Source organism: Hibiscus syriacus, unplaced genomic scaffold (assembly GCF_006381635.1).
Source record: "Hibiscus syriacus cultivar Baekdansim isolate YM2019G1 unplaced genomic scaffold, ASM638163v2 tig00006753_pilon, whole genome shotgun sequence".
Taxonomy (NCBI): Eukaryota; Viridiplantae; Streptophyta; class Magnoliopsida; order Malvales; family Malvaceae; genus Hibiscus; species Hibiscus syriacus.
Genome location: NW_024062111.1, coordinates 1105745 through 1123786, shown reverse-complemented (window position 1 = coordinate 1123786; position 18042 = coordinate 1105745). Strand labels below are relative to the sequence as shown.

The window sequence follows — 18042 nt, the reverse complement described above, 5'->3', positions numbered from 1 at the left end:
GAGGTTAGGGTAAGTAAGATCTTATCAAACCGTTGGCAATATCAAAATAAATTTAAATATGGATGTGAAATTGAACAATAAAATTTTGAAACCAAAGTACAAAAGAATCAAATTATTTAAAGTTTTATGATTTTGTAAAAATGTTTTCTTATAATTATAATTTTAAATAATATTTTTAAAATAAATTATTATTTTTCATACATTTAAATATATATATATATATTAAAATTATTTCTTAAAATTATTAAAAGGCACCAAAATATATTTTAATTACATTTTAAAAGATCAAATGAAATATTACATATTAATTTTAATTTTAATGTATCGCGAATGTATTGCGTTATCCCGTATCATCTACTAGTTATAACTAATGATGCAATATTCATTTTGCAATAAAACTTAAAGTTTAATGTTTATTTTATGATTGAAATATTCTACAACGTTCGACGAGTATCGTTGAGCATCACTAACGACAAGCACTGTTAAGCATTATTAATTTAATTTATAAAAATTAAAAATTCTAAAAGACTCAACGTATAATTATAAATTAATTAAAAATCTAAAGATAAATTATTTAAAATAGAATATTAAATACATTATTTTTCATAATATTTTTTAACAAAAATTGAATCAAATATAACCCCTAAATAATGTAATTAATATTTTATTTTAAATAATTTAACTTTAAATTTTTAACTAATTTATAATTGTATGTTAAGTACTTTAGAATTTTAATTTTTATAAATTAAATTAATAATGCTCAATGGTACTCATCATTAATAGTATTTAACGGTACTCGTCGAGCGTGATAGATTTATACTTTTATGATTTTTAAAAGTTTAATACTTAAAAAATTATTTTGAGATAGTTTAATAATTAAAAAATAATTTTTTAATTTACCCAAAAATTAACGGGTTAGACTTTGGAGGCAAAGGTGAGGCATTGTCGTGTCAACATTTAATTAGTCCATAAAAACGTTTTGACTTCCTGAAACCAATCAACGCTTGCCATGTCACGTTGTTTGCGTTATGATTCCCAACCCTGATCTCGCACCCCAATTTCCCCCCTTACCTAAATCCTAATTGATCATCACAATTTCATTTCATTAAGGCTAAAATTTCGAGTAAGTTTTTTCTATTTTATTTTAATTTATGGTTTTAAGTTATATATTGAAGCATTTTGAAATGTTTTTGTTAATGCTCGATGAAAAATGCCAATTGTTGAACATGCCTTCCCCCCCCCCCTTGAATTGTTAATTTATTCTTTGTTTGGTAGCCGAGAAAGTGCAAGTAGAAGAGAAAAAGTTTAGAGTTTGACTTTTAATTAGATTTTATTTTGTTCATTCTGGTTATAAATTCCCCCATTTTAAAACTGTAATTTGTAAGTAAAGTATAGCATTAGCGCCTCAGGTTGTGGAATTAGTTGATGATGTCGAGTGAATTCTGTTATCAATCTCTGTTTTGCGGATAGGAAAATAAAGGAAATTTTATTTTTTAAAAGAAAAAGGAAAAAGGAGCAGACTTATTCCAGAGTTCACTCCAACTAGGACTCAAGAAATAAACTTTGTATTTTCATTTTTTTTTCCTTTTCCTTTTTATTATTTCATTCTTTAGAAGTTTATGTTTTATACTTGAGCATTAGAAATAAGAAATATGCTTCCGTTTTGCCTTAGCTTTTTCGGCCTCATGTTCAGTTTTTTCCTCGTAAGTTTTTCATGTATTTGAAGTGTCTTTGGAGAATTATATCACCATACCCATGTCTATATATTTCTCGGATGCCAATGTATGTACTTCGGAAAAAAATAAGAGTCGTAGCAAGATAGTTCTTGGAAGTAAGACTCATTGTAGGTTCTATTTGAGAGCAATCTGTTCAGTAAATTTTATTTGTGTTTCCTTTTCCTCATTTTCATCTTGGAGTGAATCTGTGCTCTAGATGATTGGTTGGAATCTGGAAGAAAAAAAGGTTATAATGTTTTATTGCATTTTAATATAAAGTTTGATTGTGACTAGATGGTTTATCAGTAACTGTTAATTTGAATGTGGCAAGCACTTTTGGACTTTAATAGGAAATACAAAGGTTAACTTTGTATCTTTGCATGCTTATCCTTCATCTGCTAGAACTAATTATAAAAAGAGGTGCTCTTGCAATGGAGTTTGGGGTTCATGGTGATGTTAATGGTGGCATGATACTGAACTCAGTCCAAGTGGAGACTAGTAGCACGGAAAATGAAAATGAAACAGGAGGCATTCCTGTTGAAGGAACTTTTCAACAGGGATTGAATGAAAAAATGGAGCAAACTTCTCCAGGAAAGGAAGACATCCCAGGGAGTATTCCAGCTAATGAGCCTTATGTGGGTCAGGAGTTTGAATCCGAGGCAGCTGCACATGCTTTCTATAATGCATACGCTACAAGGGTGGGATTCGTCATTCGGGTAAGCAAACTTTCCCGTTCTAGACGCGATGGATCTGCTATCGGTAGGGCACTTGTTTGTAACAAAGAGGGTTTTAGAATACCCGACAAGCGAGAAAAAATCGTGAGGCAAAGGGCAGAGACGAGGGTTGGATGCAGGGCAATGATTTTGGTGAGGAAAGTTTGTTCCGGTAAATGGGTTGTCACGAAATTTGTGAAGGAGCACACTCATCCTCTGGTGCCTGGAAAAGGTCGGAGGGATTGCATTTATGATCAATATCCGGTCAGTATTTACCCTATTGGCATAAATTCATTTGGCTAGTAAATTAAAATGTGATTGCAGTTTTCTATTTAAGTCATACTTTATGCATGTTTGGGTGATGTAGGTTACCATCATAACCATCTGTGCTTCTTTCTCTTAGCGTAGTTTATATTTCTTTGAAATTAGAAACAATCTGAAAAATGTTCTTGCTAAATAATGCTTTGGCAAAGATATACACTTACCATGAAAAATGTATCTTAAGTAGCTGGTTATCTTTTCTTCATGGCGTGAGAGCATTAATGTGCTCGTAATATGAATCATGGTCAGTTGTTAAGTGATATTGAGTGGGATTAAGGGTAAGAAATGATGAATGCTTTGATAAATTATTCAAATGAAAGTTGTTTCTGATTTGGCCTTTTATGGTTAGGCATAATATCAAAAAATGGCCTCTAATGTTTGATTAAGTAGTCATTTTGACATCTACCCTCTTTTTGGAGCATTTTAACTCATAATGTTTCATTTTAGGGCAAAAAGACCTCTAATGTTTGACTAAATAGTTACTTTAGCCTTTATTCTTCTTTCTTTCTTTTTTTGAAGTATTTTGACCCAAATGTTTCATTTTATGACAAAAAGACTCCTAATATTTAGCTAAATAGTTAGTAATGATTAACTTGTATTAAAATGAGAAGAATGTGATTATAGGTGCCTCGATCTTTTACAAATGTGTAGAATATATTACTGTGATGTTCAATGGATGATGATGCATATGGCTTCCATACAACATGTGTTTTGAAACTATTGAGGTAGAGTCGGGAATGGCACTAGAAGAGTGAAATGTAATGGAGGGAAATTGCTTAGAAGGCATGGCCTCAAAGTTCTTTATTGTTATTAATCTCCATCCCGCAACATGGAATAGACGTCTTTCTTTTTCATAACTTAAAACACAATAGTCCTGCCACATAACTTTGAGTCTACAAAGGTCCCTGTGATGATAATTTTGCCCTCTTTTCTTGGTAGACGATAGTGTAGGTTTCTTTGGTAAAGCAAGCTTTGATTTTTGTTAGATGACACGTTTCAGGGCATCTTAAAATTATGTTAGGAAGGGAATAGAAGGCCATGGACGTAATAAAATAAAATATTAGGGTAAAATACACAAATGGTCTCCCGATTATAGATTATAACTTTGTGGAATCCCTTGACTATTAGTAGTTATAAAATGGTCCATCGACTATAGTGCATTGCTTTGTTGAGTCCCCACTATTAAAAGTTACAAAATGGTCTCCCAACTATTGATATCTTTCAAACACATCATTTTCTGTTAAAAAATTGACGACAGTTTGAGTTGGACGTTAACTTGTTGACTGAGATATGATAATTGTTTTAAATTTTAGGATCAGATTTTATTATATCACAATCAACAGGTTAGAACTAAACGTTTAATGGCATTCAAATCTTACTCACCCTTTTCTTTCTTTAGATTTTGCATTGGAAAGCAAATATGATTCTTTCGTATGGATTTCCGTTGATTTAGATCAGAGAAAAAAAATTCAACAGGCTATCACAAATAAAATTGGTAATATCCGGGCTCTCCCTATCTTCCGGTTAAAGAACCAGTTCGTGTCCTCCTTACTGGAGCTGCAGGTACTGTTATGGTTCCACTAATTAGATCCTTTACTTAAACAACTCTCGGTTGAAATCTAGTATTCAGATCTAGTGATTTTAGTTGGGTTAACCGGATCTATATTTTCTAGATCTAGCTAATCGCGATCTAAACTTCTCAACTGTTTTTTTAGATGTTCCGATTGATCTGATTGGCAAGATTCTTGTCTTAGCTAATTGAGTGAAAATCACACCGCCTTTCATCTACCTTTTAACAGTTTACATTAAATTAACTTGAATCGTTATTAGCTGTACGTTTCTCTTCTCTGCATATTCTTCTCGATCTATCCCTACTTTCCAGCAAGTCGTGCCTTTTTCTCACAGATTAATACCATATTTTTTAATTTCAATTTATTTTTTATCTTCCTATTTTTCTTCAGGTTGAACTCTGTATCGTGAATTTGTGATTTGTGGCTTTATTTTTTTCCTTTTTTTTCATTCGGGGATTTGAAATCCCATTTTTCAATTTTTGAAGATCCCTTTTCTACCCTCTGTATTCCTTCTTCTTTTAGTTACTTTTGCTCCGTAGTTTTCGTTCGTATATTTAGCTCTGTTGTTTGTAGTAGCAGTGGGAAATTAGTTTTCTTTTAGTGAATCTTGACAGAATTGCTCTCTGATCTGTTAATTTTTGGAGTTTCTCAGTATTTTGGTTCTTGAAAATTATAGTTCCTCATAGCTTCGGCTATAGATGATTACTTGAGGTCATATCCTTCTTTTAGATCCCATAGGGCGTATAGGGGAAGGGCTCGACAGTGTGGTGTTAAGAAGACTAGACTTAGAGTTTGTTCGTTGAATGTAGGTTGCTGGAGCTGACCAACGTACTTAGTAATAGGAAAATAGATTTTGCATTTATTCAGGAGACTAGGTGGAAAGGGGCTCGTGCCAGAGAGAGTAATGGGTTACAAGTTGTGGTATTCAGGCGTAGATAACGCTAGAAATGGGGTGGGTATCTTGGTATCCTCTAGGCTCAAGGAAAATGTAGTTGAAGTTTGTAGATACCGGGATAAGATCATGATGATTAAGGTTATTATAGAAGCGGAAGTGGTGAATGTCCTTTCAGTGTACGCCCCACACGTTGGCCTAGGGGAAGGGGAGAAACGTTGTTTTTGGAATCAGTTAGATGATGTACTTAGGAGCATTCCAGAAGACCAAAGAGTTTTCATAGGGGGAGACTTCAATGGCCATATAGGTAGTGCAACCGACGGGTATGACGGTGTTCATGGGGGTTTCGGTTTTGGTAGTAGGAACGGGGAGGGGCGTACGTTGCTTGAATTTGCTACTGCACACGATATGGTAGTCACTAATTCCTTCTTTAACAAGAGAGATGTGAACTTGATTACGTTCTATAGCGGGGGACATTGTACCCAAATCGACTACATCCTGGTGTGAAATCAGGATCGATGGGATTGCATTGACGGTAAGGTATTTCCTGACGAGGCATGTGCATCACAACACAAATTGTTGGATTTTGTGTTCCGCGCACACCACGGGCGGAGCACTTATAGGAGGGCTAAACTTGGTAAACCTAGGATCCTTTGGAAGAACTTACATGGAGCGACAACTGATGACTTTAGGAGTAAGGTTTTGTCTAATACAGGTTTTGGAACTACAAACTCAAAAAATACAGATAGTATGGAAAAATATGGCAAATTCATTAGAGAGGTGGCAAAAACACCCTTGGGTTGCAATGACGACGAAGAAAGATCGAGAGCTAAACAAAGATACAAGGAGACAAAGCTGGAAGCCAAGAAAACGATGGCTAAAGCAAAGGATAAGGCATACGAGGAAATGTACAAGAGATTAGACACCAAGGAAGGACAAAAGGCATCTTCAAGCTAGCAAAATCCAGGGAGAATAGGAAAAAAGATCTAGGTAACATTAGGTTTATTAAGGACAACAATGGCGTTCTTTTAGTGAAAGATCATGATATTAAGAGGGTTTGGGTTAGTTACTTCTTTGGCTTATTTAATGGTGGTGCCTCTTCCTATAGAGATAGTACCGTTGATGGGTCAGTCGACCATCATACTACGGCCAATGACTTCCCTACAAGTAGGATTGGGTTTGAGGAAGTCAAAATGGTTCTTAGAAAGATGGGGAGGGACAAAGCTGTCGGTCCAGATCAAATTCATATCACTATGTGGTTGGCCCTAGGAGAAGAGGGAGTTAAGTGGTTGACCAATATTTTTAATATTATTTTAGAGACTGCCAAGATGCCAGAAGAGTGGAGAAAGTCTACGGTGATACCAATCTATAAGAATAAAGGAGGTCCCCAACGTTGTGGCAACTACAGAAGTATTAAACTACTCAGCCATACCATGAAGTTATGGGAAAGGGTGATAGAGGCTAGATTGAGACAAGTTACTAGGGTTTCGGAAAACCAATTTGGTTTTATGCCAGGAAGGTCTATTACGGGCGATTCATCTACTTTGACGACTTATAAAGAAATATAGGGGAAAAAATAGAGATCTTCACATGGCGTTCATTGACCTTGAGAAGGCGTATGATAGTGTTCCCCGCGATACGATCTGGAAGACCTTGGAAACGAGATGGATCCCAACTGCTTATATCCGGGCGATTCGTGATATGTATTGTAGATCTACTACATACGTCATGACTACAGTTGGCGACACCGAGGCATTCCCGGTGGAAATCAGACTCCACCAGGGGTCGGCTCTTAGCCTTTTCATCTTCGCCTTGATTATGGACGACATCTATTGTGCGACACCAGACGATGTTCCATGGTGTATGCTTTTCGCTGACGACATTGTCCTAGTTGCTGAAACAAAAACTGAGCTGAATAGTAGACTAGCTACCTGGAAGAATGCTTTGGAAGAAAAATGTTTAAGGATCAATATTGAAAAGACAGAGTATTTATGTTCAAACTTCAGTGGGAACAAAACGATGAAGATGTAGAAGTATGCATAGAAAGACACGTTCTCCCCTCAAAGGATTGTTTCAAGTACCTAGGGTTTATTATACATAAAGATTGGGGTGTGGATTATGACGTTACACACCGTATAAAGGCGGGATGGCTAAAGTGGAGGGCTGCTACTGAAGTTTTGTGTGACAAGAAGGTGCCTCTAAAACTTAAGGGAAAATTTTATAGAATGGCAATAAGACCAGCGCTGATGTATGGTTCAGAATGTTGGACAATCAAGAAGAATCACGTAAGGAGGATGGAGGCCGCAGAAATGAGAATGCTTTGATGGGCATGTGGTAGGACTCTGTGGGACATGACACCAAACTCTGCTATTAGGATGTCCTTGGGGGTGGTGGTTGTATCCGAAAAATTGTAGGAGGAAAGACTACGGTAGTTTAGGCATGTCCTTAGGCAACAATCGTCGGATGCGGTCATGAGGGTAGAGTCGATTATAGTCGACGGTGCCAGAAGGAGAGGACGACCAAGGCGGAAGTGGGAAGACTGTTTGAGATCTGATTTGAAAGATTTAGCCCTTACCGAGGACATGACCTCTTATAGGAAAGTATGGAGACTTAAGACCAAGGTTGTTGTTGTCGTTATTATACAATCAGCAGGCTACCGTCCAGCTCAGACTGTCATCATTTTTTTAACAGAAAAATATGAGTTTGAAGCATATGAATAGTCGGGATCGTTTTGTAACTTTTAATAATCAGAAGGCTCAACAAAGTAATACACTATAGTCGATGGACTATTTTGTAACTTTTAATAGTCGCATCATTCAACAAAACAAAATTCTATGGTTATTTGTGTTCTTTACCCAAAATATTATATGTAATGAAACTTCTTGTTTTTGTTGCAGAATGAACATAATAAAATCCGAGAATTAACACAGCAGCTGGTGATGGAGAAGAAAAGAGCCGCGACTTATAAAAGACATCTGGAGTTGATTTTCGAGGAAATTGAGGAGCACAATGAGAGTCTATCAAAGAAGATCCAACACATAGTGGACCATGTGCACGAAATGGAGAACAAAGAGAACCAGAGCCGTGTATAGTTCCTGTTTTCTTTATACATCCTTGAAATATTGTTATCCAGTCGTGATGTTGGGTACAATGAGGTGTTTATTTTTTGGTTAAGCTACATATTTAATACTTAGACTATTATTTTTGTTCCGTTTTGGTATTTTATTTTTTTTAGAAAAATCATACCTAACGTTTAGTTTATGTTTAATTTGGTATTCCGCTGTTAAAAGATTAACAGAATTGTTGTCGTGTTATTTTTTATTTTTTTCATTGATGACGTAGTATTTTCTTATGGTAATATGTCACCATTAAATTTTTAACAGCGGGATACTAAAATGAAACTTAAACTAAATGTTATGTAAAATTTTGGAAAAAAAAAGTTTTAAGTACCAAAATAGAACAAAAGTAATAGTTTAGATATTAAACATGTGGTTTACCATATTTTTTTAACGTTTTTGAGAAAATTTAGTGAGGTCCTTTGGGAGTAAAATCTAGGGTTTATACCAATTCGTCAAGATGTTGCTTCCACATCAGAATTAGGGTCTATACCAAAACAAATTAGGTCAATCAATGTACAGTTCTTGGAGCCAAGTCTTGCAGCAGTTTGTGTGAAGGGTGCAAATATAATTGCCATTGGGGTTTTTTTAATTTAGTTGATTAAATTATATTTCAAACTTTTATGTATTTACAAATACTTTTTTTGTCGTTTTTTAACAATTTGATTATTTGATCAATCTTTGGGTAGGATTCAAATGATTTTGTATGTATTCAGTTAAACTATATAGGGTAAGTAAACAAATGGTATTATGATTATAGAGTATTGTTTTGTTGAGTCCCTTGATTATTAAAAGTTATAAAATGGTCATCCAACTTTAGGTGTTGTTTTGTTGAGTCATTTGACTTTTAAAAGTTACAAAATGGTCATATGAATATTCATATATTTCAAACTTGTTATTTCTATTAAAAAATTGACGGTCGTTTTAGATGGATGTTAACTTGTTGACTAGGATATGATAAAATTTAATCTCAAAATTGTTTTAGTTGTATTTTATGGATTGGATTTTTGTTTACATTATGTTGGCGAGTCAATGTTTAAAAACAACAATGACACCAATATATATCATTAAAATATAATTTTATCATATCTCATTAAGTAGGTTAAAGTTAAGCTTAGACGAATGTCAATTTTTTAATCAAAAAATATGATTTTGAAACATATGAATAGTCAGATGATCATTTCGTAACTTTTAATAGTTGGAGGATCAACCAAATAATGTCTTATAGTTTGGGAATCATTTTGTAACTTTTAATAGTTGAGAGACTTTACAAAGTAACACTATATAGTCAGAGTATCATTTGTGTACTTTATCAAACTATATATTGAGATTTTGTATTTTTATTTGTAATTTACCCATAAAAAAAAGTGATGTGCAAATCAACCGTTAAGTTTTTAATGGTAAGGTACTAAAATAAAACAAAAACTAAACGTTAGGTATGATTTTGAAAAAAATTGAAAATTTAAGTACTGAAATCGATAGTTTAAGTATTAAACTTGTAATTTACCCTATTTAATATTCATAATGATTAATTTTTGAGAAACTTATCAAATAACATTTACACGATATTGTCACGGGCTGTAATACTTAGGCCCGAGACATTGGTGCAAGTGTCCGACAAGGAGATTCAAGATATAGTATCGGGCTAGCTAAGATCACCAGACTTGGCCCATCACTTGGAGAATGATGCGGAGCCCGTTAACATTGGCTGTGCAGAAAAGGAAAGTGGCATCAAATTTGAATATGATCACAGAAGCTCGGTAAATATGGCAAGAGACAACAAAATCATGAAGATATTATGGGAGAATCTTACCATATCCGGTGTGAACACCTATCCAAGGAAAGAATCCTACTCATGGATGTAATTAGGTAGGATTTTGTTGTAATTCCATGAAATAAGGGATTTGTTATTAATTGGGCAGATCTTAGCCGTTGATGTAAAATGATTTGGGCCATTGATTGAGAGAGAGCTCAACTATAAATAGAGAGTCTCTCCTCCTCATTTGTATCATCCATTCCATTCATTCTCTTTGGAGAGTAATAAAGCTCTGAAGCATTTACTATATACTTTCAGTGTTCTTTGTTCTCCATTCTCTTTGTGTTGTTGCCTATCTTGGTGGCCAGGAGTAGTCCACTTTTGTTTGCACTTTCATACGATAGTCCAACCTTGGTGGCTTGGAGTAGCTACGTTGATGTTAAAGCTTTCGCAATCCTAGAAGTCTTGAGGGCTTGGTTTCAACCTTTGTGAGTTTGCATGCTCACTAGGCTTGAGTAAGTCTTACTTAGTCGCAGAGAAGACCAAGAAGCGTCTAAGGTCGCATGACCCGTCAGACCTTAACTCTGACATTCCAACGGTTTGGGGCTTGAAGGTTCTGAGGGCGTGACAATAACATTTAAATATTAATTTTTGTTTTTTAAAAGTATCTTTTAATTATTATGAATTGTATTATATATTAAATGATTGTATTATTATTAAATTAGGAATTGTATTCTATTTTAATATAAACACATGCTAAACATAATCTATTTTTTAGAAATAATATATGAAAAATTATTTTTTTAAATGTAATGTATAACACTTATTATATATTTTTATTATTTTAACAATATATTATTTACATATATATATATTAAATATTTTCTACCTATAATATGAGTTTGTATAAAAGTTAAATAAACTGACATCACATAACTATACATTTTTATACATATAGTGCAAAACAAACGTGAAAGTAAAAAAAATTGTAAGATTAAAAAATCAAAATAAAAAAAAAGGATTAAAAATGAAGATTATGTAAATCGTGTAAGAAGAAAAACTTCTAAATAACATAAAACAAATATTAATTAAGGCTTTAATTTCATAAAAATGACTATGAAAAGATCAGAGAACGTACTAATTTATCTAAATAACACTTAAAAACTAAAAACTAAAAAAATATTAGTTTTTGATTAAACGAAAAATGTACGTTAAACCAATTATACTTTTTAAAACCACTTTTAATTAAATATGTTTTTATCATTAAATGTTAAATATTGATTCATATGTAATTTCATCACTTTCAAACAACACTTGCTGTGTGGGTGGAGGGTGAGCATATACTGTGTTGGTAAAAAGTGCATGGTCATCAGCAAGTCTTGACTTCTCTGGGTACCCATTGAATGGTGGTTTCCTAGCTGTGAGTTGGTAGCTTGTGGATTTGTTGCAGCACCATCCTGGCTAATATAATTTTAGTAGCATTTAGGCAGTCGGATTGAATTAATAATTGCTTCAATCCAATGAGCATACTCCAAAGTTGTGTAGCCAAGGAATTTGTTGAATCCAAGTGCCTGTAGATTACTCCTCGGCAGTGCCAACAACTCCACAACATTCAGACAGAACCAATCGGTCGGTGGTTTCACTCACTGCACAAACAATGGTGGCTGAACTAGAAGACTTGTCGGCGTAGCAGCACATCCATTCAAGTGTCACTTGCATTTTCCATATACTACTCCATTTTGGGTTTTGATGTCTTCAACTAAAGCTTTGTAAGCACATCGTACATTAAAACCCTAATGATTAAGTCTAAATCACCACAAGCATTTGCAGGTGTTCTCCCCATTTCCCACAGTCCATCTAAGAAACAATTCCAAATATTGCGATGGATAGTACCAGGAAGGTGTTCAAAGAGCTGTCGTACAAGTTGAATCCAAAACCAATCAGGTTTACACACTAAAACAAAGCATATTTTCATCAAAAGGGCAGTGTTGCGGTTGCCAAGCCTAAACCATCTCTATCAAGGGGAATACAAAGTGTACCCCACTTCACAACTAAAGGCTTCCAAAGCCCCAATAACAGCTGTCACCGATCACCACCGTTGCTACCACCGCCTCCACCGACCAATCATCATCACCACTGCTACCGCTATCGTGCAGTCTCTGGGTGTTCCCAATATCTCACATTTTCTATATTTGCCGATAACAATTTCACCCGAGTTAAGAAAAATTGACTGTAGCAAAAGTTTTATAACAGAATCCGGAAAGCACAAAAGGGTTTGTATCATTCGAATATCACGATCTTAAGGGGGCGTTTGGCTTATGGAATAAAAGATTACCTTTGAGAATAAGATTACAAAAGAAACTGAGACCAATCCCATTGACCGTACTGTTGCTCATTTACTCTTCCATCGGCTTCTGGAGTTGTCGAGAAAGTATACGGAGACACCTGAATCACCTGCTTCCGCAAAGTTCTCAATTGAACCTAAATTTGTGGGTTTAATGATTTCAACGATGGGTTGCATATCAGACAATCCACAGTTAAACAAAATCTTTCACAACGGGTATCAGAAGTTCATTCCTCATTGATGGATTCCCAACATCTGGATCAATTTGACAGCCATTGCTTAGATACTTGTGAGAACGCATCAAATGGTGGAGCAGCTGAGGTTGAGGCTGTCAAGAGTAGCATAACTACACACAAGAGAAAGGAAACAAAAAACAAGAGAGAATATGCTCTCTGAAAACCTTTAAAATTCATCATGTATCTGCTGTTACAAGTGAGCTTATTTATAGCTCTAAGTACACGCATAACCAATTATAACAGAAGACTAACTGATTCATAACAGAAGCTTAACTAACTAACTTCTGCAAACTGACTCTCATAACAGAATGAGAACCTATTACATTCACCCGTCTTCTTTTTCAATGCTTTCGGACTTCTATACAGCATAATGATTTAAACTCAACATTCCCCATGCTTTCTAACTTTCTAAGCAGCAGATTAGAAACCAACATTCCCCATGCTTAACTTTCTAAACAATTGAGTGACCAAGAGTTTTTGACGATGCTTTACAAACATAGGTGCTGAGAGTGGCTTTGTTTAACACATCAGCAACCTGTTCATAGGCTGCAACTTCATGCACTTGCAGTTTTCCAGCAGCCACCATTTCACGCACAAAGAATAAATCGAGCTCGACATGCTTGAATTTCGAATGAAGCACAGGATTATCACAGACAGCCACATCACTCCTATTGTCACACCACAAGGTTGCTCGTCCATGCAAGACAACATGTAGCTCCTTAAGCAAGGCCATAATCCATACCAGATCAACAGCAGCAGAGGCAACGCTCCTATACTCAGCTTCAGCAGTAGAACGTGCAACGACTTGCTGCTTACGAGAACTCCATGCAATAAGATTCCCACCAAAATAGATACAGAACCTCGAAGTGGATCGCCTATCATCAACATCGGAAGCCCACGTGGCATCAGCAAAGCCGGTTAACGACAGTGTTGATGATGAAGTGAATCGTAACCCATAGTTAGCAGTGCCTTGAAGATAACGCAAGATCCTATTGACTGCTTGAAAGTGAATATCACATGGTGCCTGCATAAATTGACAGACCCTATTCACCGAGTAAGCAATGTCCGGACGAGTCACTACCACATATTGAAGAGCACCCACTATACTGCGATACTCAGCAACATTTGTAACGAGTTCACCCCCATTTGCTGAAAGCCTGCTTGTAGAGACCATGGGAGTGGGGAGTTTTTTCGCATTAACAAAGCCAAACCTCTCTAACAGTTCACGAATGTATTTCTTTTGACTCAAAACTAAACCATCAGCATCACGGCCTACCTCAATGCCCAAGAAAAAACTAAGAGAACCAAGGTCTTTCAATGCAAATTGTTTTTTTAAATCATTGATCACTCTTTGAACCTCATTCGCATCATTCCCTGTTAAGATTATGTCATCAACATAAACTAGTATATATACTATACCATCATCAGTCTTTCGAACAAACAACGACGAATCTGATCGTGCCAAAACAAATCCTACTGAAATCAAATATCCTCGAAGACTATCAAACCAGGCTCGAGGTGCTTGTTTCAAGCCATAGATGGCTTTATTAAGCTTGCATACCAATCCTTCATTTCCTTGTTCATACCCAGGGGCTGCTTCATGTAAACTTCTTCAGTCAGCACCCCATTCAAGAACGGATTGTTGATGTCAACTTGGTGAAGCTGCCATCCCTTGGACAAGGCGAGTGAGATAATTATACGAACGGTGGTTGGCTTAACAACTGGACTGAACACTTCATGAAAGTCCACTCCAGCCTGCTGAATAAACCCTTTGGCTACGAGACGCGCCTTGTAACGAGACACGGTCCCATCTGGATTTCTTTTCACCTTGAAGATCCACTTACAATGAACTGCTTGTCGTCCCTTTGGAAGAGGGACTAATGACCACGTTCCATTATTCACCAAGGCTTCATATTCTTCTTAGATCGCTTTAGCCCAGTGAGGGCTGCGCATAGCCTCCTTGATGGAATAAGGTTCCTTATCAAGACAGGCAACCTAAAGCGCTTTTGGCTTGCGAATCCTATTCTTTCCTCTCGTAAGCATGGGATGCAAATTTTGAAGAATAGACTGAGGACCACCTAAGACATGTATACTATCTTCTGGGTCAGGCACTATACTTGACATAGGCTCAACAGCTGAGGGAGCAGATTCATCCATAGCAGAGGACCGCTCAACATGGTCTGAAAATTCAAAAACTGTAGGAAGAAGTGTACTAGGTGGTTCCACAAATTCTGGAGCCACAGAGACAACATGAGAATTAACAGCATTACCATGAATTATCTCTTCATTGTTCAAAAGAGCAACAACTTCAGTGCCATCATAAGCAGAATCATTAGCAATACGAGGAACAACAACAGATTGCACATGTGGTTCCACAAATTCTAGAGCCACAAAGACTGCAGGAGAATTAACAGTATTACCATGAATCATCTCTTCATTGTTCGAAGGAAGAACAACATCAGTGCTATGACCAGCATCACAAGCAGAATCATTGGCAATACGAGGAACAACAACAGGCAGTACGCTAGTGGTTACAGCAACGTACCTCGTGTATCCAAGCAATTGACACACCTCACTTTCGCATAAGGAAACTCTTCCTCATCAAAGACAACATGCCGAGAAAGAATGATCTTGCCCGAATCATCCAAGCACTTGTAATCTTTATAAGAGGAACTATAACCAAGAAACACACATTTTTAGAGCGATCTTGCAATTTATGCTGATTAAAGGAGCGTAAACAAGGAAAACAAGCACTGCCAAATACACGAAGAAGGGAGTAATCTGGAGATTCTTTATAGAGAATTTCAAATGGAGATCGACCACCCAGAACACTCGTAGGAAGCCTGTTTATCAAGTATACTGCTGATACAAAAGCATAGCTCCAGAACTTTAATGGCAAAGAAGCTTGAGACAACATAGAAAAACCCATTTCAACCATATGCCTATGCTTCCTCTCAGCCTTGCCATTCTGTTCAGATGTACCAGGGCAGGAAATACGATACAGAACCCCATTTGTTTTGAACCAAGACCTCAAGGCCTGATATTCTCCACCCCCATCAGACTGCAGCATCTTGATTTTATATCCGAACTGTACTTCAATCATTTTAACAAAATCAATGAAACATTGCATGACTTCAGACTTACGCTTGAGTAAATAAACCCACGTGTATCGACTAAAAACATCGATGAATGAAACGTAGTAAGCAAAGCCATCTGAAGATATAACCGGTGCAGGTCCCCAAACATCAGACACGACCAATTGAAAGGGCTCAGTGTATTCAGTCAAAGACTTACAAAAGGGTAATTTGTGTGCTTTGCCTTGCATGCAAGCCGTACAAACATGAGTGAATTTAGGCTTATTCAAAAGAACATTACAAGATCTCATAACAGAAAGAACCACTTCTAACGAAGGATGACCTAGCCTTCTATGCCACAGCTCCAACGCATCCTGCGAACCAGCAACAGTGTTGACTTGAAAAGCTGCCTCCTGCTTGGCACACGAAGGTTGACCATCATATGGCAGTAGCTGATATAGTCCCTCATCCGTGAGCTTCCCCGAAGAAGAAGCATTTTGGTCTGAGCATCCTTCGCAAAGCACTCAGAAGCATGAAACTCAAGAAAAACGTTATTATCACGTATGAACTGCGATACAGATAATAACTTCTTCTTAATATTAGGAACATGTAACATGTTTTGTAAAACTAAGGATTTCTGTCTCGTGGGTAAGAAACCTCGACCAACATGATCGATTTTGATTCCTTCACTGTTTCCCATGAGTAACGTATTCACACCAGTATAGACAGTACCTGAGTCAAAAATAGATAAATCGTTTGAGACATGATGCGTGGCACCTGTATCCGGATACCAATTATTTTCTGGGGGTACCGAGGAACGAGTTGAACTATCAGCAACAGAGGAGTTGAATACCGTAGGAGCCATGGAAGTAAATGATGGATGCCCAGAAGATACAGGAAATTGATAATATCCTGAAGTCTGAGACATACCAGTTATTCCTGGAATACCTGGGCCAGCCGAGTAAAACATGGGCGAGTGTGAATAAAGAACAAATGCATGTGGAACGATCGAGAAAGGATGAAACGTATGAGCAAACACTTGCCCTCCAGATTGTTGTTTAACAGAATTTATTCGAGCAAATTGTTTCTGGTCATCACCAGTACGCTCCTCACTTCCAGCTACGCCAGTAAAATCTCGATCAAAGCGGTGGTAGCATTTTTGCACCACGTAACTAAACTTGACGCACAACTGACATTGAGGCCTGTTTGAACCCCGTCCACGGCCTCGACCACGATAACCACCACCTTGCTGATCCCGATTTTGACTAGAACGCAACTGTGATGTATTACTTTCTTTTGTATCCACTTCAACGTTGTTTACCTCCTTAGGTAAACAGGTCAAATTAGCCATAGCACCTTCATTCAAGAATACTTTCTGTCGAGCCTCACAATCCATTAACATATCAGTTAGAATGTCTAAAGATAGACTTTCACGAGATGCAATGGCAATGATCGACTCAAATTCCATCGAAAGACCGGCAAGAACAACACTAACATGCTCTTTTTCAGTAACAACACTACCAGACGCATTAAGTAAATCACAGATAGATTTAATCTTTGCAAGATACTCACTAACAGTCAACCCAGACTTTCTTTGAGTATGCAGACTATGCCTAAGTGCTGAAATCTTGGCAGTCGACCGAGCACCGAACAGCCGAGAAACTGTAGACCATATGGAGAAGGTTATTGTGAGTCCAGTGAGATGAGGAAGAACATCAGTCCCAATCGTGGTAAGTAACCAAGAGGCTAGCAATTTGTCTTGTTGTCTATGAATCAAGAAAGCCGGATTAACCTCAGTCTGGCCAGACACACTTGCAACATACTCATCTGGTATAACTGCATTACTGGAAAGAAAATTTGTTAACCCATAAACATCAACAATCAACGCAACTTGATGTTTCCAAAAGATAGGTGCTTTCGGTAAGCTTGACAGTGTCATGCTTAGGAATATGTTGAATCCCATTAATTCCTAACGGTACTGACATGGAGCTTACAGGAGAGGTATTCTGTGACACATTTTCAGAGCCTCGAACTGGATCTGTGGTTAGATCAATCATGATGAGCAAGATGAATCAAGAAACGAATTAACAGCGGAAGAAACAACCACCAGGATTGGCGAATGATACCATGTCAAGAGTAGCAGAACTACACACAAGAGAAAGGAAACAAAAAACAAGAGAGAATAGGCTCTCTGAAAACCTTTAAAATTCATCATGTATCTGCTGTTACAAGTGAGCTTATTTATAGCTCTAAGTACACGCATAACCAATTGTAACAGAAGACTAACTGATTCATAACAGAAGC

General features: G+C 36.6%; 1 protein-coding gene across 2 annotated transcripts; it reads left to right on the top strand.

The window, feature by feature from the left end:
* Positions 1-1069: 1069 nt before the first annotated feature.
* LOC120201052 (protein FAR1-RELATED SEQUENCE 12-like) lies at positions 1070-8361 on the top strand. Of its 2 annotated transcripts, XM_039201740.1 has the most exons (3): positions 1070-1123; positions 2148-2692; positions 8110-8361. In XM_039201740.1, coding segments are annotated over exons 1-3 (741 nt in total). In that variant the 5' UTR covers positions 1070-1122; the 3' UTR covers positions 8305-8361. The 2 variants fall into 2 exon arrangements, with proteins under 2 accessions (XP_039057671.1, XP_039057672.1); XM_039201741.1 differs by lacking the exon at positions 1070-1123 and having other exon boundaries at positions 2130-2692.
* The last annotated feature ends 9681 nt before the right edge of the window (positions 8362-18042 follow it).

Excerpts from the sequence above, each read along its gene's own strand:
- LOC120201052 (XM_039201740.1), top strand. Across the intron at positions 2,693-8,109 it reads GCATTTATGATCAATATCCG|AATGAACATAATAAAATCCG; the intron begins GTCAGTATTTAC and ends TTTTTGTTGCAG.